At 36.1% G+C, this 25,684-nt stretch overlaps 2 protein-coding genes and 1 long non-coding RNA gene across 3 annotated transcripts; 1 reads left to right on the forward strand and 2 right to left on the reverse strand.

Annotated features, from left to right (window-relative positions):
• Positions 1–760: 760 nt before the first annotated feature.
• LOC137718074 (beta-xylosidase/alpha-L-arabinofuranosidase 1) lies at positions 761–6,579 on the reverse strand. The gene is made up of 6 exons (XM_068457586.2): positions 5,361–6,579; positions 3,033–3,320; positions 2,750–2,919; positions 2,186–2,634; positions 1,664–2,074; positions 761–1,536 (listed from the first exon to the last, which is right to left on the reverse strand). The coding sequence occupies exons 1-6, from the start codon at positions 5,790–5,792 to the stop codon at positions 965–967; spliced, it is 2,322 nt and encodes a 773-aa protein (XP_068313687.2). The 5' UTR covers positions 5,793–6,579; the 3' UTR covers positions 761–964.
• LOC148694588 (uncharacterized) lies at positions 3,587–5,964 on the forward strand. Its single transcript, XR_015965334.1, has 2 exons — positions 3,587–5,274; positions 5,317–5,964. It is a non-coding gene; the product is annotated as an uncharacterized LOC148694588 (long non-coding RNA).
• A 9,570-nt stretch (positions 6,580–16,149) lies between the features above and the next one.
• Positions 16,150–24,252, reverse strand: LOC137718461 (BRASSINOSTEROID INSENSITIVE 1-associated receptor kinase 1). The gene is made up of 11 exons (XM_068458016.2): positions 23,740–24,252; positions 23,506–23,638; positions 23,312–23,383; positions 23,021–23,164; positions 20,009–20,080; positions 19,828–19,899; positions 19,648–19,724; positions 19,063–19,191; positions 18,640–18,981; positions 17,907–18,301; positions 16,150–16,839 (listed from the first exon to the last, which is right to left on the reverse strand). The coding sequence occupies exons 1-11, from the start codon at positions 23,840–23,842 to the stop codon at positions 16,525–16,527; spliced, it is 1,854 nt and encodes a 617-aa protein (XP_068314117.2). The 5' UTR covers positions 23,843–24,252; the 3' UTR covers positions 16,150–16,524.
• Positions 24,253–25,684: the final 1,432 nt, after the last annotated feature.

Here is a 25,684-nt window from a genome sequence, read left to right on the forward strand (position 1 = left end):
ATCCATAAAATTTAATAAAGTAGAAATTCATTAAGAGTGTAAAATGTAATTAGCCCAAAAATCTAATTTTAAGGATGGAATAAATGAATGACTTTTCACAAGTTAAATTTAATATGTATCTCATTAAAATAGTTCTCTGTAAAGTGTAGAGAAAATAAATAAAAGGACAGTAAGAGCTCGTTTGGTATGTAAAGCTAGACCGTAATAGATAATTTCCTTATTTCAAGGCATATTGAAGGTAAACCTGAATGATTTTTCATTTACATGGGATTAGAAAAGGCTTATGCATGAAAGGAACTCATGCCTTTTAATCTTACGATTTTGGAAAGGATTGAGACAAATAAATTTTCTTCATGAGTAATCCATATTCTACCCTTTAATTAGACATAATGTTTTCATTTCTCCACTCAACATCTCCTTTAAGTTAGAGAAGTCTCATTCCCAATTCAATCCTCATACCAAAAGAGGCCTAAAACTATTGGTTATTTGACCTAAGCCTAGTTAAGTGATGTGTGATGATCTTGTTAGATCCCCCTTATCCCCACACACCAACCAAACCACAATCTAAATTAAAATATCAAAAGCAAGATCCTATTTGAGTAGCAAGCCCAACTTTAAGTGACAGGCCTTGTGACATTGGCTGGGATCTAATGTATTAACTGCTCTACATTTAATAATACGTAGCATTGTAGCGGAACTCTAATTTTTTTTTGCGAATTTGTTCTTATCCAAAGAAATATTGCAAGGCCAAGAAAAATAATTGAAGATAAACCCAATACTTGATTTCATTTTTCAAATTAGTAATTCTTTGATTTTGAACAGGGTTTGAGAGAATTTTGACAACTCTCCCAACTTATTCATTGCTCAAAATTTTCCATTCCGCTATCTCTATCTCTCCTCACGGAAAATGATTGAGAAGACACTGAAAAGAATTACAGCAGCAGAGAGGAGTTGAAAACTTGTATCAAATCCTAACGCTGAAAGAGTGTTTCAAGCTTCCCACATGAAGCACATGCTCTCCCAAAGCAACCTTTCTGTTTCCAAGCTCATCGACCACACTCAGGTGCTTGCAAACATCCACGTTGAACTTAACCAATGCTTCTCTCCGAGCACTCACGAACACCTTCTCAAAACCCAACAAGTGCTTCTGCGGCGACTTGTGCACTGCCGGAGGACTCGAAAACAACATCACCGTATGACCTCCACTCATCCTTCCCATGTTCTTCACCCCCAAATGTATATCAAAAGCTAGGTTTTCGCATCTTTCTTCCACAACGTCAAGTGACTTGCAGCTTGACGAGTGACATACATGACCCTCTTCTAAGGGAATCGATACCAGCTTAGGCGCTCGAACTAGTTTGTGATTGAAGGCAGAGTAGCCTAGTCCATCTCCAAAGGAGTAAACGGTTTCACCAGTGTAAAATCTGTAAGTCCGGCCAGGGTAACCGTTCGAAGGATCCGGTCTCATGTTCATGTTTGTCATTGGAACCTTGTCTACATAAGATTGTGGATACCATGTCATAGGTAGTCTCCCGCCTGCAACAATTAATATCATATATGTCATTTAGCTAGTTACGATTAGGATATATAATTATATAACTATATATGAGCAGTGCAAATTTTGAAATATTAAGAAAATAAGGACTATAATTAGCTAGCTTACTTGGATTATATTGACCAAAAACTACATCAGCTACCGCAGCTCCACCAGCTTCGCCGGGGTAACCAACCCAAAGTATGCTTGTAATTTTAGTATCGTTTTTGGCAAATGTAATGTCGAACCCTCCTCCAGACATTATGACAAGGATTACTGGGCCTTTTGCTGCCTTTGCAACTTCTGTTACGAGGAGTGTTTGCTGTCCCGGAAGAAGCAGGTCAATCCTGTCAAGACTCTCTCTCTCAATCGATTGATCTGCACCCATGACAAGTATAGTTGCATCTGCTGAGGCTGCTATCTTGGTAGCATCATCTACCTGTGCAGTACCACAAGCCACATTGGCGCAGCCGGGAACATAATTCGTTGTAACTGAGGCACTTAGGCCTTGCAGAATAGTTGTGTACTTGCACGGCGTGCCTGCAAAATTGTAATTCAGAACAATAACTTAAAGGCAATGTAGTTGTAGTTTCGTTTGATACAAACTAGAAAATTAGTTCAATTTATCATGTATTGTGTACGTATAGGTACCTTCGTAGTTTCCGATCATTGTCTTTTGGACATTGGCATTGGGACCAATGACCGCCAAGGATTTGATGGCCGTGGGAGACAGAGGCAGTGATCCCGGACTGTTTTTTAGAAGTACTATCCCTTGCCTGGCGGTTTCACGGGCTAGCTCCTGGTTCTCTGAGGTACACACATCTTTTGGGCCAAGCTTTCCATAGGGTTTGTCCCTGGGATCACCATCAAAGAAGCCTAGACGCATCAAAGTAGCAAAATTGTTGGAGATGGCCCTGTCAATGTCGGCCTCCTTCACAAGTCCTGCTTGGACAGCACCTGGCGTGTATTGTCCGAGGAAAGATCCGCAGTTGAGATCCAACCCTGCCAATATAGCCTTAGCTGCAGCTTCCTCTGGTGTTTTTGTGTAGTGTTGCTGCTTGTAGTACACATCTATTGAATCACAATCCGTAACAATGTATCTGCACCAGTACCCAATCCAATCCAATGTTACTTATGCAACTTCAACTTCAACACCTATATATTCTCAACCATCCACAGTAACATTGACAATCATACAACGGAAATAATACGTACCCATTTAGTTTCCATTCGCCTCGGATAACTCCAGCAAGAAGGTCGGGGTCTGCACAGGTTGGTATCCCATTAACCTGGTTGTAAGAACACATGACACTCGCGACATTGCCATCGATAACACAACTTTTGAATGGCGGTTGAAATGTGTCGTCCAGATCTTGTTTCGTTACCTAACAATCTCAAGCAACACAAGATCAACTAGCGAGACGAAAACTTTGTGCAAATTAAATCAAGTACATTAGAATCGACACTCAAAAAAGTTGAGAAAATTCGGTTTTTTTACCACTGCATTAAAATGGTATCTGTCAACCCCTTTCCAATTGTCTACATCGTAGGCTGTATAATGTTTGCAGCATGCAGCAACCTTAAGCTTATTCTTGTCACCATCGTCGGTTTGTTGAAGGCCTCGAACATATCCGGATCCGTATTTACTCGAGAGCACCGGGTCTTCACCCGGAGTCTCCTGGCCTCTTCCCCATCTGGGGTCTCGAAATATGTTAATATTTGGTGACCAAAATGTCAGTCCTGCCAATCCCACATTGTACATTGCTCTGGCCTCCGTCGAAACCACCTGACCGTGCAGAAAACATCTGTTTAGGTAACATGTATGTATGGCATTGGTAATTGCACGAATACAAAATTAATCATATTAGCATATATCAAGTTTATCATTCTATGCATTAAAGTTCAAGTGACTTACCATGTACATATATATACGTATATCATCTTCTTAGTAGGGATCTCTTTTGCGATAGTAAAAACAGAATAGGTATATGATCACCGTATGAATGATGTATATACCATGTAAGACCTCTTTTACATTTCCCCTTTTACCCTCTTTTTTTTTTCTTTTTTTTTTCTTTTTTTTTCAGTAATATGATGGTCAATATACAGTAAATATATAATCTCTACGATGGTACCATCGTCCTATTTTTGTGATAGTTGAATGAGATCCTTACTAAGAAGGGTTGAAGGGTTTTAAGTACAGAATTTTCACTTTAGAGCTTAGGGTTAGTGATCTGGTTTATGGTTACCTTCAAAGAACTCGATCCTATGGATGCTATCCCTCAATTTTTACAATACCAGTAAATGAGTTGATCATTTCATACACCGACCAAACTCATGGATATTAGAAAAACATCTGTATAATGGAACCAAATGCAACCAGACAATTCCTTGTGTCAAAAAAGTAAAAAAGTGTGACACATTCAAACAAAATGGTCAATGTGCAATTATTTCAATATATTATATAATACACACACACACACACACATACTTTGCTCAAATTTGGATCTATGCATCCGAATAATCTACTTTATCATTATGTATTATACAAAGTAATTAGTATACAAAAAAGTATGTGTATATTTATATTGTAACAAAAAAATGCGTGTATATATATATATATATATTCTCTTAATGATTGAGCTTGTTTTTCATTAAATTATGTTCATCATTTGTCCGCTCGTTTACTGTCCAAAACATGATATAATTTTTTAATTTTGTTTTATTATTTTTTGGGGAACGCTTTCCCTTTAAAAGATGTGATAAGTTATATATGCAGTAAGTAATCCATGTTCACAGGCAGTCGACCAGTACCAGTATCATCCATTCAACCCCCTTGTAGTACGTTTTCTTCATCTGCAAGCTGGATTCCCTTAAAAAGTATACTTACTTGGGGAACCTGTGACCGCAAAAATCAAACTTTCTCACCAACTCGGCAACTACTATTATTTTCCAAGGACTAACTCCCAAAATCAAGGTCAAATCTCTCATGTTCATGAAGCAGTAAAAGCAGATGATATTTATCAAACTAACCTCCTCAATTTTTGTTCAATTTGGAACTAATCTCTAACAACTAATCTCCAACTACGGTCCAATCGCAGATTCTTTTTCAACAGAAAAAATTTGGTGCGATATTTGACTACTTGACTAGGAAACCTCTTACGCCAAGTGCGACCGGTATCTAATTGGGTGAACCGAAACAAAGAGAGAGTACTTATGTTTGTGAAAGGTACCTACGGATGCTGTTATCGGGCAGCCCTACCACTAACAATTTTTCTCCTATTTCATTATATAAAAGGAAAACCACCGACGGATGCTTCTTTGTTCAACAGCTGTAAAAGCATTTTTCGGATACAAAGTATGTGTACAACATTACGTACATATTTCTGTCACAATTTATTAGCGGGTTTAAGCAATTTGACATTTAGTTTAGACGCATCCACTCAACCATAACAAGAGACAAACTAATAAATACACTAATCTAATTAGTAATGATTATGGATGATGGTGAGGATGACAGTGACACAAATGGCAGTGAAAGATTCAAGACGTAAAACAAAATTCATGATTAATCGATTGAACTTTGATCAAGTGCCGGAAAATTGCTAATTAGTTATTTTTTAGCCACCAATAACCGTGTGCATCAAATTTGAATGAAAATTATATCCAAAGCAAACGAAAAATGATGCAAATAATTAGCAATGTTTTGCATGGCACGAATATAATTTGACAGAATGAAGGTGAAAGAGATGGAAGTTATTAAATAATTTGACAGAATGAAGGTGAAAGAGATGAAGTTATTAAGTAGTGTCATTTGCGTGCTTACCCTGCCAATGGCTTCAAAGAGAGAAGTATTGAAAGAAGCGGCAGTGAGGATGACCTGAGGGAAGCTGGTAGCTCCGGGAACGAGACTCGAAAACTTGGTGCCGGGGCCGACGTATGAGACGCCGTGTAATGCTTCCGACCACCACTCGTATTTGGGAATTCCAAGCCTGCTCACACTCCCTGCATTGTTCACCAAAAACCCGATTTTCTCCGGCAATGTCAGCCTCTTCACCAAGTCCGCCACTCTCGCATCGACCCCCAAGGACGTGTCGCAGAAGGCGAAGCTCGATAGGGTTGCGTTGCTAGCGACATCGCAAGCAAAAACCGGCGACGATTGGCCTAAAACGCCCTTAAAATTTGGCGAAAAGAATAACAAGTATTGAAACAAAAAGGAGCAGAGGAAAACAGAGAACCAAATGATAGAGGAAGCCATTGTTTGTAATTGTGAAAGGAGGGATGGGGTGGCTTCTTTAAACAAGTTCCTAAAGAAGCAAAAGGGTTGTTATTGTTGCCTTAATGCATTTCCTCCACGCCTATGCCTTTTATGCCTCCTATGCCCAATACCTCATGGGCTTATGGGTTCGTTCTAGCAGGTTGTTACACACACATGTGTGTGTGTGTATATATAATGATATAATAAAAAGAATATATTGTGGGTTATTTTAAATAATTAGAATTTAGAAAGTAGGTAAGCAATGGGAAGAAAAGGAAAGTACAAGTAAATAAAACCACGTTGTTTTTTAGCAGCCCGTGAAGGGCAATTGGGAGGACTAATAGCAGCTTCCATTAAATGGAATGGTGCATGACATGCTGGCAGTGGCAGGAAGCAAAATTTGCCATTTGAGAGAATCTAGTGCCATGTTTTGGTGCTGGCTAGGCTGGTATTTACTATTTGGGACTTGGTAGGGCGGGTTTATACGAGTCCGTGAAGGATTTCCCCTTTTCTATCTGTTCGGGATTGGGTCTTCTGCTTCTGCGTTTTGGGAGTGTATACTGTATAGCATATATCCCATGCATGCATGTGAATATGCGAGAGAGAGAGAGAGAGAAAGTCATAGGATAGGACTAGTAGGAGGATAATAGGACATATGGTTTGATGCTTACGTTGTATAAAGTAGTGCTGCAGGTTAATTTGAGCTCGTTGTTTGGGATTGAGAATTGGCCAATGGGGTCGGTTTTGGCATACTCGGTAACATACACTCACGTGAACCGGCCGGTGAGAGAGATTCTCCCGTTCATCATATTTCGGCTTTATACTAACCCAAGCCAACCCTAGGAAGGTAAGTCATGCACTTGATACAGCCCTTCAAATCACAATACTCAATGTGCTGCCTCTCAATCTTTTCATCCATCGAATAGGACGTTTTAGGGTCTTTTTAAGAATTTTAGGATTATGTTATGGTGATGATATTTTTCTTTACTTGTAAGTGATCTTGTGAGTGACGAGTTTGATACTAATTTATTCTTTATATATAGTGTAAACATATTGCTATATCACAAAGCCCAACGAATATGTAAGAACTTGCAAAACACCAAATATAAACAAATAATTATAAAACCACACGTAGAGAAGGTGGGACAGACTTGTAAGCTCCGAACCCACAAAAATTTGACTGTAGAGGAGAGAGTATAGCTCTAAATTGGCTAATTGGTCATCAACAACATTCCTTCTAGAAACATATATATGTGAGCAATGAAAAATCCTATGATGTAAAAGAGAGAATTTGTCTAGTGAGTCTGAAGAGACCAAGGGTTTAGGGCTTAGAGAGACTCGCTAACAGCCCACTATCAACCACATTCTCTCTTTAGAGTAGAGAGACCCGCAAACCACCTACTATTAATTACACTGATATTGTACCTCAACCTGCTTCTTAATTATCACATGCATAATAGGGCAGCTGTGAAAAACTTTGAGCGGCATCTGTCGTCCAAGAATGAGGGGTGATTTTTGTGTTTCTTGTAATTTGTGTGCATGAGAAAATACTTTGATGAGGAAGCTCTAAGTTTGTTAGAGGCAACTCAGCAATGCTTCTTTGCCAGTGATTGGAAGATCCTCAAAGGGTACCTCGTGGTACCTGTAGGTAGTTTCATAGGTTGCGTGGTATAATTTTTGTGGGTGTTATTTTTCATGTTGATTGGACGTGAGTCCTCTATGGTTAAGAAATTGTATCGTATCTTTAATGAGTTTTTAATTGTGAAATCGTAGTGTTTTGTTAATGTGTGTGGGTTCTTGATTATGTTTGACATGAATGTGCACTCTACGTTCTTGATCCTTCTTAATAAAATTTCGGTTGGCTTCAATGTAATTAAAAATGAAACAACTCAATGTAATTCACATTTAACTTTGTCAATTGTTCGATATCCCATTCGTAAATTATTCAGCACAATTCTCATTGGTGAGCAACAGTTGGTTTCAAAGCATTTTCTCCTCCAATATGGCTCCATGCTACAAGCTAAAAAGTGCAGTGCACTATAATATTGGACCAATTTTTTTGTAAAAGAATATTAGTTGCAATCATCGAGCGGCAATTATATAATCAACCATTTGTAGGCATCCCCACATTTGCATTATCCATCTACGCGTGGAGTCTACTTACTCCTTATAATTCCTAAAAGAAACAACTAAGTATTATCGAGTGAGGCAGGCAATTTGGTTTCTGTTAAATTTATTTGATTAGTTTACGCGTACTTTAAGAAAATATATGCAGTATTTGGAGATAACGAAAAATTTGGTGCAAAATCGAGCGTAGTGACATTCTAGAATTCATACAACTGATCCCATTTGATAAAATAAAGCTTTGTTGATGTTGTATTAATTTACACGTACATTACAGATTGAATAACTGAGTATTAACCATATGTGTAATTGTATAAGTTCCAAATGCTTTTTGCTTGAGCTAGATGTGCATGTATATGGACATTCGGTACAGAACCTCGTGACTTTGAACTTTGTCTTGTGGCTTGAGGATATTTTGATGCCAGCCATGGATCCAGATGGATATTAACAAGTATATAGCTGCAGTGCAACTTCTTTTTCTTTTTATGCAAAAATTAATTTCATGTGCATAAAGAAAACAATTTAAACTACATGATTTTATGAATTTATATGATTTCAATGATTAAATCTTTAACTTGATTTTAGTGTTTAAAATATCGGTATCGGTGGAAATATCAATAAGCAAATTTATGGAAATATCAATGGATATATCATATGTCGATATTGATATCGATTATCTTCGATGGAAATGATAGAAATTTGCTCAAAAACATGGAAATTTAAAATTATTTTTTAGAGAATGTCATATTAAGCCACAACAGATGTATGAATCAAGAATTAATGATTAGATACTGTGTAAACAATAAGTATGTGATATGTGAGAAGAAAAACTTCCTTAGAATGACAAGTAATAAAATAAAGCATTTCACTAGAAATAATAAATTATACATAACTGAATTGAAATTTTCGTCATGAAAGCTGCACAAGTTTTATTGAAGTAAACTAATACCATAAAGAAAGAAATTAAAAAATAAAGAATGCATAGGCTCATGGATATTTCGTGCAAACTTTTTGCAAATTGTCTACAAACACTAGATATTTCTTGAAAATATTTAAAATATCGAGAATATTGACTGATTTTCGGAAATATAGTGGATATGGGGTGAAGTTTAGACTTCACCCCCTCTTTCCATATCGTTCCCTGAATTTTTGGATATTTCCTTCGAAAAATCGAGCATATCCAGGATATTTCAAACGCTGCTTGATTTACATTATGAAGTTGAAGTTTTAGGCACACCCTTATAAGTGAGATCTTTATTTTTTGTACTTTTAAAATAGGATTAAGTCTAGATACGTACCTAATCTTTAGGTGTGATTTCAAATTTGTCGTAATTTTTTAAAACATTTCAAATAATTACTTAATATTTTAAAAACTAGACATTTGTAAGGTCATCTGCTTTAGGTGATGACTTTAATTACTAACGGTAAGTGATGATATTTCTAGCATTAATTGACGAGGTGGACAAACACTAGAGTTGGTCTCTTCTAATTGTCGTCTTTGGAGCTCTAATTCCCCAAATTGACTCCTTTTAAAACGTTGTAAATAACTATCTAACGTTTTTAAAAATAGACATTTGTTAGGCTCACTAGTGTTAAGTGACGATGTGGACAATCATTTTTTATTTTTTTGAACAAACGATATTATCTACACTAAGGGAGAGGGGTGGGCTTATCCTCACAATTGGCTAGCAATAATGTGATTCAAATTCGCCTTCGGTAAGAATCAAACCTAAGACTTCTCACTTACAAGTGAAGAGGAATATCATTAGACCATAGTACTAAGTGGCAATGATGTGGACAATTATTAAAACGGGTTTTACTCTCAAGTTGTATATGGATCTTTGAATTTTCAAATCGACGCAGTTTAGTTATGCAAATTTATGACTTAAATTGGGTAGTTATTCGTACTTAACCCTTTAAAATATATATATAGTTAGTTTTTTCCAATGATGAGAATATTTTTGTAAAAGAACTTATTATGTGTCTGTTTTGTTTGTAAGATAATTTGACGTTCACTAGTCTAGACCCACTTCAAAATGTATTTCACGATCTGTTTTTAAACTATCAGTAAAAACCATCTTTAGAATAATTCATTCAAATCAAAAGCGACTGGTTATCTTACTATGATCATACGATGAACCAACACAATATTTTCAATACATGGTAAATTGGTTATGACAACAATCAATTTTTTATTTTGATCAACTTTTACAGAGATGATCCTTAAATGAAATTTTTTTAAAGATTTGAATTGCATAAGAAACGATTATTAGCACCGTATCAACTTACAAAGATGCATATATACCACTATTGATAAATCTCTAAGCTCTAGTTATTACATTCCAATTGAAAAAACATCTCTAGATATTATGTTACGGGACAAACACGGTAGAGCAGTTGATCAGAATGCAAGCTGTCCCAGCTGAAGCCTACTTTACTCTCCGAGTAATCATTAATAAAAGAACCTTAATTATATGAAGAAAGTGGCACCCGCATGCAGTTAAGAAGATCATATACAAACATAACGTGCACGTGACCACGTCGGTGTCAATTGGCCGTGATTAGATTGTCACTTGGTTTTCGACCAAACAAATAAAAAGGACATTCTCATTTGGATGAAATCTTATCTGTTCTATTTCTTACATCCAACTTTGTTGATTCCTTTGGACAGTCTGAAATACATACCGAGGATAATAGTACGAATATGACACAAACAAAAGTATTCTGTTAAGGATTCACGAACGATTCTCCTTTAATATAGAATTATGAAAATTCAGAGAATTAAGTAAAGTTCTCGTTTAAATTGATAATACGATGAAAGTAGACTGAATACAGCCCTAACAGTTGAATATAAAGTCATTGGGAAAACCCTAGCTGCAAAAGAAATTAAAAAGGGAAATTAAAAAATTACTCAAGCACCTAATAAACTTAAGGAAAACTAATGAAAATGGTTTAAAAAGTTTTAGTTTTAATAAAACACCATGTTATAAGTTTTGTTTAATGATTAGTACAAGGCCCATATTAAAGCAATACAACTAAAAATTGCCCAACTATAATAAATTATGATTTGTCGATTTTATCCCTAATTTTTTTAGGTTGAGTTCCAGATTTTCATCGTTAATGGAGTTCATCGTTGTTTTGCAGACATTCTTCTTTTTCTTTGAAACAAAAATATAGATCCTCATACTATTTAATTTATGTTTTGTATTATTTCGTTGAAATGTGATTGTCGTTATTATTCATAGTGGATTTGAGGTAATGTTTTTCAATTTTCTTCATAAGTGGAGTTCATCGTTTGTTTCTCCAGAAAATAAATTTGAGATATGCATGTTATTCAATAACAACGACGGGTCATTGTCTCTGGACTATAAAAATAAATTGTTTCTGGATTTTAAGTAACATTGTTTATGGAATCTAAGCCACTGTTTCCAGAGACGGTGTTAGTTTTTCCAAAGACAGTGTTAATTTTTCCAAAGACTGTTAGTTTTTCCTGAGATAGTGTTAGGTTTTTCTGGAGACAGTGTTAGTTTTTGCAGAGATAATATTAGTTTTTCTAGAAACAGTTACAGATTCAAAACATGACGGGTCGCATTGTTTTCTAAAAAAAGTGGCAAAAAAATCATACTATTTCCTAGAAATGTTTAACATTAACAGTGTTATGAAAGTTGAACGCCATAGTTGAAGTCACTTTTCTCTCTCTTTCTCGTCTACTTTTTCTATTTTCTTTTTCTTTTCTAGATTTTGTAATTGGGGAAGGTGGTTCTATCACAGGTAGAGATATATTTTTTTTTCTAGTTTTATGGAGAAATGGGTGCAAGGAATTGGAATTTTATGTTTTTTCCTGTTCCATGGAAAATGGATTCAGTTTGAGTGTCCTCCTCCTTGATTCAATTGCACAGCTCTTTTCTTGTTCGTTTCTTTTTAATCGTACTTTTGGAGATTGGATTCAATAATTTGGGATTTTTTTTTCTTCTCAAAGTCTGGTTATTCTTCAAATCTGAATCTAATTTGGACAAGGAAATTCAAAAACTGATATATGCATCGAGAATGAAGGAAGAAAAACCCAGAAAACGAAACGTTGATCGACGCTCTACTTGGAGTTGACGTGAGTTTTCTCCTTCATGAGAACAAACAAGTTTCAGACCTGCGCCTCCTTGTTGAGGTAATTTTGGAAACTTATTTTTGTTTCTGTTGGGCTCTGTAATTCAGCCCATGTAAAATTGGTGGCCTCTGTCTTTATGGTTAATTTTGAGATACTTTTGATTAAAGAAAACTATAGGATGATTTTTTGTTAAAATAATCTTGATCTAAGCCCTTTTCATTAAAGCTCCCATAAACTTAAAGGCTGTTTGTGACCTCTAAAGACAATGTTAAAACGTCAAAAAGCGTCTTATGTAGACTATTGACCGCAAGTCTTCGTCGCTCGCCGTTGGAATCACGTTTTCCAGCCCCTCGCCAGAAGATTAATGCAAATTATATATATATATATATATATATATATATATGCAGTATTTAATTATTGGTGGCAATTTTTTACAATTTAAAAAGGGGACCAAGTGATTTATTAGTTTTTGTATTCTTGTTAAATGCCTGAGGATAATTCGTGGTCAAGATTATTTCTGGCTGTCGAGGTCCCGTAATCGCTTAATTAACATGAAGAAGATGATAATTAGCTTTATACTATTTGGTGCCGTTGAATGAGTACAAATCCTTTATGGATTTACAAACACTGAACCTAAGAATCAAATGATCCGAACTGTTAAAATTTGATTCAACAATTACAATTATTATAACTTTAGAGAAGCTCTCTGTTTGTAATTTTTAGATCAAATTTCAACGATACAGATCATTTGATCCTTAGACTCAATTTTTTTAAATCTGAAAAGGATCTGTACTCCTGTTGAATATATTAAAACAATAAGCATGTATGTATTTTGATACGATCAAAATCATAAAGCAGCAATCAATCAATCAATCAATCAATACAATATATAAAAGTTGGAAAAAAACAGTATTCATAATTCCAAATATAATGAGTCTCTATATGCATGTTTATCGAGAACAAAATATAGTTGTAGATAGATAAGCTTTCGTAGGATATTCATATGACCATACGTATTTCGTTTATTAATTTTCTTCTTTATTGTCGTCTAGGTTAAACTTTGACATACTCAAAATTAGGATCCGTTTATAGGATCCTCGTTGTAATTTCATTTCAATGTTGAAAAATAAAAAAGTTTAAATTATTTTAAAATGTTGTTACTAGTGTGCCTGAAATACAATTCGATGCACAAAGTGTCATAATACAAGTGTTTGGATACTTAATAAAAAAATCCAACCACTTATATCATGGTAGTTGATGTATTTGACCGTGTTTTCGACATATTGAAAAATCTCTCTCGATTTATAAGTAGTTATGCTATTCCTATATGTTGTCAAATGATCACAAGCTACTGATAATTAAAGAGTAAATTGGAAGCCAATTAATGAAAAAATGACGGCAGGCATATTATTCATCATACATGATGGCCTTTTCCTTTGCTTTCCATTCACTCGAAGGCCGAAATGGAAGATCATTGCTTTTGGATACTTGAAGCTTTTTAAGTGGTTGGAAGGTCAGTTTCCATACCTTGGACTGTATATCAAGGTTTCTTTTTTTTCTTATCAATACCAGTTAAGGAGTATATTTTGAAGATAAAATGATATAAAATTGGTTAAGATGATTTAGAAACGTAAATTAAAGACGTATATATGTTTCGGTTAAAAAATACGATTTTGCGAGACGGGATCAAGACAAAAGGAGTGAACGAATACCTAGGAATACTTGAAAAGAGGTTTTAAGAAAATATATGGAGTACTTGAAGCTAATAGAAGACTTGATACAAAACTAAGCATGATGACGATCTAGGATCTATACAGCAACCTCACTTAGTGAGTTAAGACTTGATTGTTGTTGTAGCTTTTCTGCATTCGAATGTGTCAACCCCAAAAAATACTTCGAACTAAAACATATGCACTAAATGGAAGTGAAGTAACGAGTTTTGAGTAACGGTTTTGACACTTCCGATTCTTTGTGTCACTGCACTAAACTTGGTGCACTTAACTGTCAAATTAAACCGAGAGTATGAAAACAACTACTCACTAATTTAAGAAATTAGAGTTCTTGGAGATTTCTAACGATGTTGGCTTATGATTCCATTGTGAACTAGTTATACCCTCGTTCATAGAACAAGAACTGGCAAATACTCTTTTACAGTCAACGTCTCTCGCAACTACTATAAACATAACTCCTATAAAATCAACATGCACGGAATCTCGCATATGTACATATATAATTTGTTGATGTAAAAAATCAAGTTGATGTAAAAAATCAAGTTGATTTTGGAACAATGCAAAGTGTGAGGTTGCTTTGGTCACCTAGTTTATTCTGATGTTGATACGTGCCGCGTTATAATTGGTCTCCTAGTTGGACAGAAGCTCTTGTGCTTCGGCATGGGTGGTTCATCACAAATTCTTCAAGTGGGACTCTGAAGGTATAAAATTGACCGATGCTAGTTTTAGGATTGATGAAATATGATATTGTTGGGAGTTGTCCCACATCGGTGAGGTACAAGATTTGCTATGTGCTTATATGGTCTTAGGTTACTCTCCATATTGTCAATTGGTTTTATGGTGGAACCCCAATTTCATTATGGTATTAGAGCCAGGTTATCCTCATGTGAAGCCAAACGGCCACACGCGCTCTACGTCACCCAATTGTTGTCCACATGTAGGCTTGAAAATTCACCACATGTGCAAGGGCGTGTTGAGAGTTGTTCCACATCAGTGAGAGACAAGGTTTGCTATGTGTTTATATGGTCTTGGGCTACTCCCCATATTACCAATTGATTTTATGGTGGAACCCCAATTTTATCCTATACAAACATAATTCAATATGAATTCACGTGAATACATACGTAAGATATGCAAACATGAGGTGTATAAATTTTAAGGAAGACAATAATTTGCAATTATGTGTAGCTTCAAAGTAAAGGCATAAGAGAGAACGCTTAGGCATGAAATATCAAACATGAATGATGAATAGAGGTTTAAGGAGAGAGAATTAGAATCTATATAAGTAGCGGCTGCAGGCTGTTGCCTGCAAAGTACTATAGGGGGACTTGTCATTATTATCATTATTATCATTTTCGTTGGTGTCTTCCTTCCCAAAGTAAGTGTATGTCGGGGATTTGCTATTATTATCATTTTCATTGATCGTTCTGTCTTTACATAGAAGTTTTGGCATAGTTTCTTCGCTTGTATCTTTTTTATTTACTTTCATCTTTATCAATAAATTTGTGGAGTGATCCTCACCCTGAAGGTAGGTATCTTCACGTGACTATTACCAAAAAGCTAATTTCGTCTAATCTTTTTCTATTTGAAAAAAAAAAAAAAAAAAAAATGTGTAAGGGATCCGCGGTGTTGGATAAGACATGCTTATTGACTTGGCACCAAAAATTGTCCTACCACTTGCTCTAACCCTAGCTACTCAGAGAATCAGTGTGCATCATATCAACTTCTAGAATTTTTATTTGCTTTGTGCTCTATAATTTTAGGGTTAAGTGTATCACAAGTACGGTTGTTGAATCTCGATTGTGATATCATGCATGAATTGCCAGGTAATGTGAATGTAAACCGTGATCACAAAAATGGATATGGTAGAGGGGTGGTGGGCGGCGGAAGCGATCGCGATAGCGAGGGCATGGGCGGTGATGATAGCGACAATGGTGGCAGTATGATGGTGGTGACAATATTGGGGTGTGGTGGTTCAGGTGTAAGGATCACAATAGTGCTATGGGCAATGGTAGAGGCAGTGGTGGCAGTTATGATTGTGACGGCAGTGGTGTCGATTATCGTAGTGGTGGTCACGCTGGCGGCAACGATGGCAGTGGATATGGTGGTGGTGTTAGTGGTGGAAGTGATGGTGGTGGTGGTGGCGGGGTTGGTGATGATTGTGGTAGTGATGGTGGCAACAATGGTAGTGGTAATGACCGGGGGTGTTCATAAAAGGTTTTTTTTTATATACTTACAAGTTGTTTTTAAAAGTTGTTGTCTGAAGACCATTGTTTTTAAAATAAGCAAGATATTTTGTTTTTACCAAACACTTATTTAAAGCTTAACTTTAACTTTAAAATAAAGCAGCTGCTGATGAAAAAAATCAATACCAAACAGAGCCGTAATCATACAAAGATAATTTTAAAAGTAACTTTCCCCTTAAAACATTAAGTATATAGAATAAATAGACAATTATTTCGTGATGTTATTTACTTGACAATATGAACTAATTTCTGGATAGATAGGTACATAAATTATACGGAATGGGGTGCGCTTTTATGGCCCTTCCTAATTCCTGCTAGCACCATACAACTTCGTAATGCCAGTTGACCCTATAAAAATTACAACAACACCAACTCCGTTTTGTGATCTAAAAATTACATGAGACAAAAATAAAATCGAAAACAAAGAAGAAACATGTACACAAATGTGGTATCACTGAAATACAAAATGGACCTTCTCACGTCCTCGGAAGGCTTCTTACATGCATACGGGGACGGAACCAACGACCATATCATCTAGGACCGGACAACTCATCCGGAGGAATATGAGAAGTCGAGTCTATGATCCAATTACTATTTGCATGATGAATAGGGTTGAAATCTTGGCGGAACACCTCCTCTTTCTGCCACTCCTCCCATCTTTCAGCCAAACCATCGCCTTCAAGCATTCGGACAACCTCTGACATCTTGGGCCGATCCCCTGGGGTGCCTTGTGTGCATAGTAGAGCTACTTGGATCAGCTGCTCCACTTGATCCTCAACATAATTTCCATTTAGATCAGCATCAACAAGTGTTTCCAACCTCCGATCTTTCAGTAGTCCTTTGACCTAATGTTTTTCGTTAAAACAAAAAGGAAAATGTGAGGTAGTTCTACGATTTGAAACAAAAGGTGAGGGCACCTAGGAGAGTGAAAATGTGTTGTAATGTTCAAAATTTGAAGGGCCGCAGTTCTCTCCAGAAAATCAAAATGCTTACAATAATGTATCGTCATGCAAATATTGATATGATGCAAAGATAAGACAAATGAAAATAGAGAGAAAAGAAAGAAGCAAGGTGGCCAAATAGCGAGAATAAAGAGACGATGAGGAAATTAGGACCGACGCAAAACACATGCCAAATTCTTCAAGAAATCACAGTAAGGCCAATATATCGGCAAAAGAAGCAACAACAATAGTAACAATAATTCCTAAGATAATGTAATAAATTAGTCTCTTTAACAGTTTAAACCTTAGGCTGCTATAAATAAAGATAAATAAATCTTCACAGCTTAATCATAACACTAACTAATAAAAGGTAATTAAACCAAACTTATTTTCTAAACGCTAATTATAATTTTGTTTCTTCGATCCATGATTCTAACTGTTTTCTACATTTCGACCAAAAAAGGCAAGTGATTTTTACAGTAATCAAACAGGAACTTGCCAGCTGCATAAAGAGTAACAGGTTTTTAAAGTATCCTTACAAAGAACAAACGAAAATGATTACAGAAATGTTCCATGCAGAATGATTAAGAATGTCATAAGAGATTAGCGGTCTGAAATAAAATCATAAAGTGTGAAGACGCATCATTTTCAGCTAAAATAAATAGCAACACTGGTACTGGGAGATGCACCTAATTAACAGTATATTATATAACATTTCTTCATAACTTTGAGGTTTGAAACTTTGATAATTTCCAAGATTTGGACTTAGGGACACAAAATAAAGTGAAGCAAGAATATTGCTGAATTTCAACAACATAATGTCTTTTTGATAAAATAAGAAAGATATTATGGAATATAGAATGATAAAATATAATCAGAAGGTGGACCTAATGCAAATATTGTTGGGAAATAATCTTGCATATAAACAATAAATTAGCTACTTAAACAGACAGAAAGACAAAAATACATACCCAATCAAGTAACATGACATCATCGTCATTCGCAAGCCGAGCAAGATCAAAAGCCCTCTGCCCAGTGATGAGTTCAAGAAGCATGACTCCGTATCCAAAAACATCAGTTTTCTCGGAAGACTTTCCAGTTGAAAGGTACTCTGGTGCTATATGACCAATTGTGCCACGTACAGCTGTGGTAACATGTGTATCCTTGTAGTCCATGAGTTTAGCCAATCCAAAGTCTCCAACAACTGCTTCAAATTCCTCATCCAACAATATGTTTGCAGCTTTCACATCACGGTGAATAATTTTTGGATCACAGTGATCATGTAAATAAGCAAGGCCTCTTGCAGAACCCAATGCAATGCATTGTCTTTTTGGCCAATCAAGTGCAGGTTGTTCTTCTGGACGATCTACAATAATTTATCGACATAATTATGAAGTAGAATTTTAAATTACCGGCAACAGGTAGTTTCATTTTACACATATTATACCACCCATCCTACCCGAGAAAAGGTCACCTTGTTATCCTTTTCAAATTAAACAGAAATAAAATCAACATAAACGAGGTAACTTGAAGAAAAAAAGATCATTAAAAAAATTGAAGAAAAAAAGATCATTAAAAAAATATCTGTGTGATACTCCAAACCAAGTTGATCAGGTGTATAAAATTTTACTAATGTAATCCAAATAATTTTTAATGTCGTGAAACAAATATTTCATCAACGCAGCAAATAATTTAGAAGAGTACCTCTTAAACATGATGCCACACTTCCATTAACCATATAAGGATATACGAGCAGCCTTTCTGTTGGTGTCATGCAAAAACCACGCAGACGAAGCAGATTGCGGTGGACAGCCATGCTAATCATTTCAACTTCTGTTTGGAACTGTAGCTCCCCGCCTTGGGTTCTCTCCTCTTTAAGTCTTTTTACAGCAACCAGAGTTCCATCAGCTAAACGTCCTTTATAAACCTTACCAAATCCACCTCTACCAAGAATATTTTTGTTGCTAAAGGTATCCGTTGCAACTTGTAGCTCACGCAAAGAAAACCTTTTGAGCTGTCCTAAATGAACTTCTGGATCCTCCTCAGCTGCAAATACATTAGATGAGTGAAACCTACGTCCCATACTACAACACAATCAAGCTATATTACTCTTAATAGTTCACTAACCAGGTACATCAAAGAAATGATCCTGTGGTTTTCTTCGTCGCCAAAAAGCAAGTGCAATTGCAGGTGCAGCAAACAGCAAAGCGGCACCAGCAGCAACCCCTCCAGCAATAGCCCCAGTAGCAGTGGTGCCTAATATGATTCACCAGAGGTAAAAATGGAAGGGTTATTTGCGTAACATAAACCAGATTTAAATGAAAAATCTTTAAGAGTCAGATGCTCTCTCTCTCTCTCTCTCTCTCTCTCTCTCTCTCCCTCTCCCAGTAGCAGTGGTACTAATATGAATCACCAGAGTTAGAGTCAGATGCTCTCTCTCTCTCTCTCTCTCTCTCTCTCTCTCTGAAATAGTACAATACAAAATTAGGAGTATCCCCTCAGATCCGCAACCCATTCCTTTCCTGACTAGCATCTTCTTAGAATCTTTACAGCAGTGATTCCAACAATAATGTTATATTATGAAAAAAATTAACAGAAAAACACCCAAAAAATTAACTATCAATATCACAAGTGTATGTGAAACAAAATAGAGCCAGCTCTCAAAATAAATTTGAGTTAATATCACAAGAACAGAACGGTATTTGTAAAAACCTGGAGAACTTGGTGGGGGAGAAGGGGGAGGAGGTGGAGGGACTGCAAGTTGTTTCAGAAGAGGATTATTTTGAAAACTGCAAAATGAAGAATAGCAGTCAGTACCTCATTTAGATCATCAGCTGGGACGGCCACTGCAGGGAAAAGGTAAAGAAAAAGAATAAAGTTGCTTCAACAAACCTGATGGGAGTAAAAAGTGAAAAAGATCCATTGACAGGAATATCCCCTGTCAGATTGTTATTTGAAAGATCCCTGCATTCCATGGGAAAACTACATGTTATTTGGATTCTTTGATGGCAGATAAATTAGTAACTTTTCTCTCTACACACTTCTTATTGAGATGAAAGTACATGAAACTCACAGGACTTGCAATGATAGGATGTTAGTCAAAGTCAGGGGAATATTCCCCACCAAGGTGTTGTTGTTGAGACGCCTGTTTCATGGAACAGAAAGTGTTAAATCACAAATAATCGCAATGACAACAAATATTATATTTTCAATACATAATTATTCAAACAATAAGGGACGCAATTAATAAAATGTGAACGTAGTTTTGTGATAATTCATTTTCTTTTACCATTTTTCTAGTCGCCATAAACAACAGAAGAGTATGTGAGTTCTAAGTGTGCATAAAGTACATATGGACACAATAGACAAGAGAACAATGAGCTAGGAAACTTTCAATACATCCTACTAGATATGAGAGTTCACCCACTCTGGTTACAGAATTCCTTTCTATTTCCCCTAAAATATATTTCTGCAAATATTAGTCGACGGATTTTCCTCTTACTATAAATTTTATTGTTGTTGATATTAACATCCGCGTGTTAAGGGCCTTCACTGTTTAGGACTCACTCCTAGAAAAAGTCAAAACCTTTCCTGAACACACACATTCTAGCTCAGCACCTTACATAATATGGATCTCATAACTGTTACTGCTTGAAATACAAACGAATCATTCTCAAAATTTCTGGAAATTCAAGATGTGCTCTTTGTAACGTACACTCAGAATTCATCTAAATAAATAAATAAATCTCCTTAAAATTCCACATGAAGTTTCAGGGAAGCAAAAAAGAGAGCAAAATAGTTTACTTAGGGTAACCCTAAGAAGATGTTACAAGGGTGGCTCAAAAATTAAAAAGAAAACAATAATACTCTCCAATTAAATCTTAATGTTATACTTCCATTTGCACTATATATGAGTGCAATCAGATATATACACAAACCTTTTCGATAAGATTTTGAAAATGAAGAAGATGCGAAATGAGTGGCAAAAAAGCACTTTGGTGCCTATCAGCAAGAATAAGGGCGACATATAAAATTGCATGAGCTATACGGGTATTAAGTTAATGGGTCATACAATGAAGCTTAGGAGAGAGTAATTGAGCATCGACTGAAGCAAGAGACACGGGTCTCAGACAATTCGGGTTCATGCCAGGGCGCTCGACCATGGAGGCAATCTATCTCTTACGAAGATCGATGTGACGATATAGAGATATGCAAAAGGATTTGCAAATGGTCTTTATAGATTCGGAAAAACCGTATGATAGAGTCCCAAGAGAAATTCTTTGAAGGATTCCAGAGAAGAAATGAGTGCAAGTAGCATATATCCAAGCCATAAAGGATATGTATGATGGAGTAAGGATTGCAGTAAGAACTCATGAAGGACAAACTGAAAGCTTTCCCATATCCATAGGGTTACACTAAGGCTCAACTTTAAGTCCTTACCGTTTTGCATTGGTAATGGAAGCTCACGGGACATATTCAAGATGGTATCCCTTGATGTATGCTTTAAACAGATGATTTAGTGTTATAGATGAAACGCATGAGAGAGTAAATGCTAGACAAAGTATATGGTGTGCAATTGTATTGGGAAAGGGGGTCCAAATGGGATACGAGTAAGGATTGGAGATCAGGAAGTCCCAAAGAGTGAACGCCTTCATTTTCTTAGATCTATCTTGCAAAAGAACAGAGAATTGGATGGAGATCTCAACCATAGATTACAAGTTGAGTGGATGAAGGGGAAGAGTGCATCAAGCGTGTTGTGTGACCGTCATATGCCACTAAAGCTCAAGGGAAAATGTTACAAGAACGGCAATAAGGCCAACGATGCTTTATGGCACGAAATGCTAGGTGGTCAAGCATCAACACGTGCAAAAATGAGGGTAGCGGAGATGAAAATGCTTCACTGGATGTGTGGGCACACGAGCAAGGACAGGATTAAGAATGAGGATATCCAAGGTAAAATGGGAGTGGCTACAATTGAAGATAAGATTAAGAGAAAATCGGTTAAGGTGGTTTGGACATGTCAACCGAAGACCTACAGATGCTCTGGTTAAAAAAATGTGATTACGAGACAGAGACTCAGAGCAAAAGGAGTAGAGATGGAGACTTAGGAAGACTAGACTTGGAAAGAGACTTTAAGAAAAGACATGGAGTACTTGGAGCTCACGGAAGACTTGGCGCCAAACCAAGCGCAATGACGTTCTAGGATTCATACAGCCACAACCTCACCTAGTGGAATAAGGCTTTTGTTGTTGTTGTAATTTGATATATACACAGACTAGAAAAGTGTTAATCATAATAAATAGAAACTTCACAGTCTCACTTCATACTAAAACTTCATGAACATGATTACTAGCACAATTAATCTCTTTTGAGGCAGTCTTACCTCTATAGAGAATTCAGAAGCACAGCACTCGAAAATACTTAAAAGATTAATGAAGGGGCCTTTTCAAGGCTCGAGCTATTATATACCATGCAACCTGGGATTTCACAATTGTCACGGTAAAAGCTATGCAAAATTAAATTTTTCTTCCTTTCCTATTTTTTCTTTCCCTTTTAGGGTAGGGGATCTATAAAAGAGGAGAAAGAAAAGAAAGATATGTGGTATAACAGAAACGGGACGCTACAAATATAGGAGCTCCTGTTAGATCTTTAGAATTTTTAACATGGTGATTATAGCTTAATGCATCTTTGCATTAGAGTTCCAAATTCCGATCACCAAGCGAACTAGTCTCCCTTCTTGTGAATCTTGAAATCAGGGATCATACTATAAATTATATGCATCCGGCATAAGGAATATTTGCCTTCAAGGTTCCAGTTACATGTTTTCCTATATTTTGTTGACGTTTTGCATATTGTTCTATCACTTGTTTAATTGTGTTCCTTCTTCAAAATTGTTAAAACTCAAGCTATAGCCTATATGCCTTGACGTTAATATTGAGAGATCATAGTCAACCTAAGTAATATTTTGGGTTCAACCGAAATCCTATCGTGGACTTTTAAGGAAGAAAGTCACTCCAACGGAACAATTAAAACAGTAGATTAGCATATCGAATAAAAAAGAAAGACAAAGGATGGGGGTTCATACAGGAAACGTAGTTTTTCAAGGTTGCCAAGCGTCTCTGGAATGGTACCATGTAAATTGTTCAAGTAAAGATCCAAGCTCACCAAGTTTGACAAACCCCCAAGCTCTGGGGGAATGGTTCCAGTTATGTTATTACTGTAAAGTTCCCTGTCAAGAAAGAGTGTTTCGATATGTCAAATGAAGTAGGTGAATTCATTCAGCAGTGTATCAATACCAATTTCAATTCGAATGCATACTGATGGAACAGTTGGATAAGACACCAAAAAAAAAAAGCAGAGCGAAAAACACACTTACAAGTACTGCAACTTGGAAAGCACACCAAGCTGTGCCACCAGTTGACCAGAGAGATTGGCATTGCCCAGATCACTGGGTGGAGCAAAAATGTTAGAAATTTCGTGTAACGCAATGTTCGCTATTACAAGTGAACTGAACTGAATTGAATTGAACGGAATTGAATCGAAAAGGAGGTGTTCGCTGGGTTTGCTTACACTCGAGTAACGCTATTTTCGCTATTACAAGTGACGTGAAACCAGGTACAGGGATTGACGAGAGTCGGATCCCAACTCTGCAGAACATTGTTTGGATCAGCTAGATTGCTCTTCAAAGCATTCAATGCGTCACCTGTCAAATCCAACCAGTCATTCATTCATTCATTCATTCATTCATTAGTTCGTTCCAATTCCCGCAACCAAACACGCCCAAATTCACAGACACAGACGTACCTTCGACGTTGGCAGCAAGCTTCTGGAGGTGAAAGAAGCCAAACAGCAGAATCAGCCAAAAAGCAGAAGCAGAGGCGGAGGACGTCATCAGTGTTGGGTCCATTGGAGCTGAGCTCAGCTCATACACGAATCCCTAATTCCAATTCTAACAATTGGGGAAGCAGCTGGCGTTGACCGATCAAAATCTGGAGCATCTCTGCGTTGACCGGATTCCAGAAAATTCGGTGGCTTTTGCTTTTGCTTTGGCTGTTGATTAACTTGCAGATTGCGTTTGGCAAAGCATGCTTCTCACTTCTTACAGAGAGAACTTAGAGAGAGAGAGAGAGTGAAATCTCAGACCCTCAGTAGATTTGGAGAAGAAGGAAAGAAAAGTAAAAGGTTTGGGGGGAGAGTGGAGGAGCTGCGGGTGGAGGGCTCTCAGTCAAAGTCGCAGCCCACCACGTTGGAATTTCCTTTCTTCTTTACTTTGTATTTATTTTTTCTTCAAATTTCTAGTCCATGAAAACTAGCAATATTCTACGCTATGGGAAAGTGATAGGTTTAAATTTGAGATACGATTAGAGGTGAGAGGTATTAGATTTAAACCTCGTAGATGTCAATTCAATGACAAATTAAATTGCTTATTGTGTGGTTTAACCAAATTTTTCCTATTCTTAGTGTAAAAATATTGATGTATTAAAAAAAATTCGAGATACGATGAGTTAAAATAGAAAGACACTAATTATTAAGATGAAAGATTATTCAGCGTGTCGAGAACAAGTTTAATATTATGTGTTATAATATAAGTAATTGAATATTTAAAAAAAAAAATTAACTACTCATAATATAACATTTAATATACTGAACTGTGTTTTCAATACATTGAAAATTTTCTTTACAGTAACAATTCACGCATTCGAAATTTCCTTTCTTTTTTTGTTTATATTTATTTTTTCTTCATTTCCAATTACTATATTATTATTTTTTGGGTGAAAATTGTTCTTCAACCACGATCTGTCCCCCGGCCCCACCATATGCCCTTCTTGACTCGATGACATTCGACTGCACGCACAACATTATTCTTTTTTTTTTTTTGAACGCCAGCACAACATTATTCTTCACCTTGAGTAAACACGACGACGGAGTACAAGAATGGTTGGGAAATTGGAATATATATATTATAAATATGAGTAATGTTAGTAAAACTAATGTATAGATAAATTTTTGTAAATAAAATGGCATGAAAATTGATGGTTAAATTATTACTTAAGCGTTGATAAACGTGTTCAATTTTATTGATGACATATCATTTGGTTTACAAATTTTGTCTCCCTAGTATTACTCTATAAATATATGTTGCTTAAGTTGAAAGATCGACACGAGAATTATAGATAGGATAGTGTTATTCACTCACTCATTTTTACATCTCACACATCCTTGTTTATTTTTTGTCATTCATCTTTTTCAATTTCTTCGACCTGATGGCCGAAAATTGAGGCAGATATGTGAAAAGTAAAAGTGGGTGTGTGAATAACAGTACATTTATAGATACTATATTTTGATAGAATAGAAATTGTTCATACGATGTTTATCTAGAGGTGCGACTTGAGTTCGGTCAACTCGAATCAGCCCATGCCCAACTCAAATTCAAACCCAATCAAGCAAGTTAATATGAAGTAAAAAGACGCTCAAACTCTATTCCACTCAACCCATTCATTTATTAGGTTAGATTTGGGTTGAGTTCTTGCCTTCCCATGTCAACCCAAACCCAACCCGATTTCTAACCCGAATTTTCTCATGACATATCACACATCCCAATTGGTAATATATAAGCAAGGAACACATTTAGGGATGACAATAATTGAAGTTTGTTGTTGGTTTTCATTTGAACAATGAATCATAATGTTCATTTACATTTCTTTTGATTGAAATTTTGGTATTCCCTTGTTATTTTATTTCAATTTCA

Source organism: Pyrus communis, chromosome 8 (assembly GCF_041283825.1).
Source record: "Pyrus communis isolate YQ-2024b chromosome 8, ASM4128382v1, whole genome shotgun sequence".
Lineage (NCBI taxonomy): Eukaryota > Viridiplantae > Streptophyta > Magnoliopsida > Rosales > Rosaceae > Pyrus > Pyrus communis.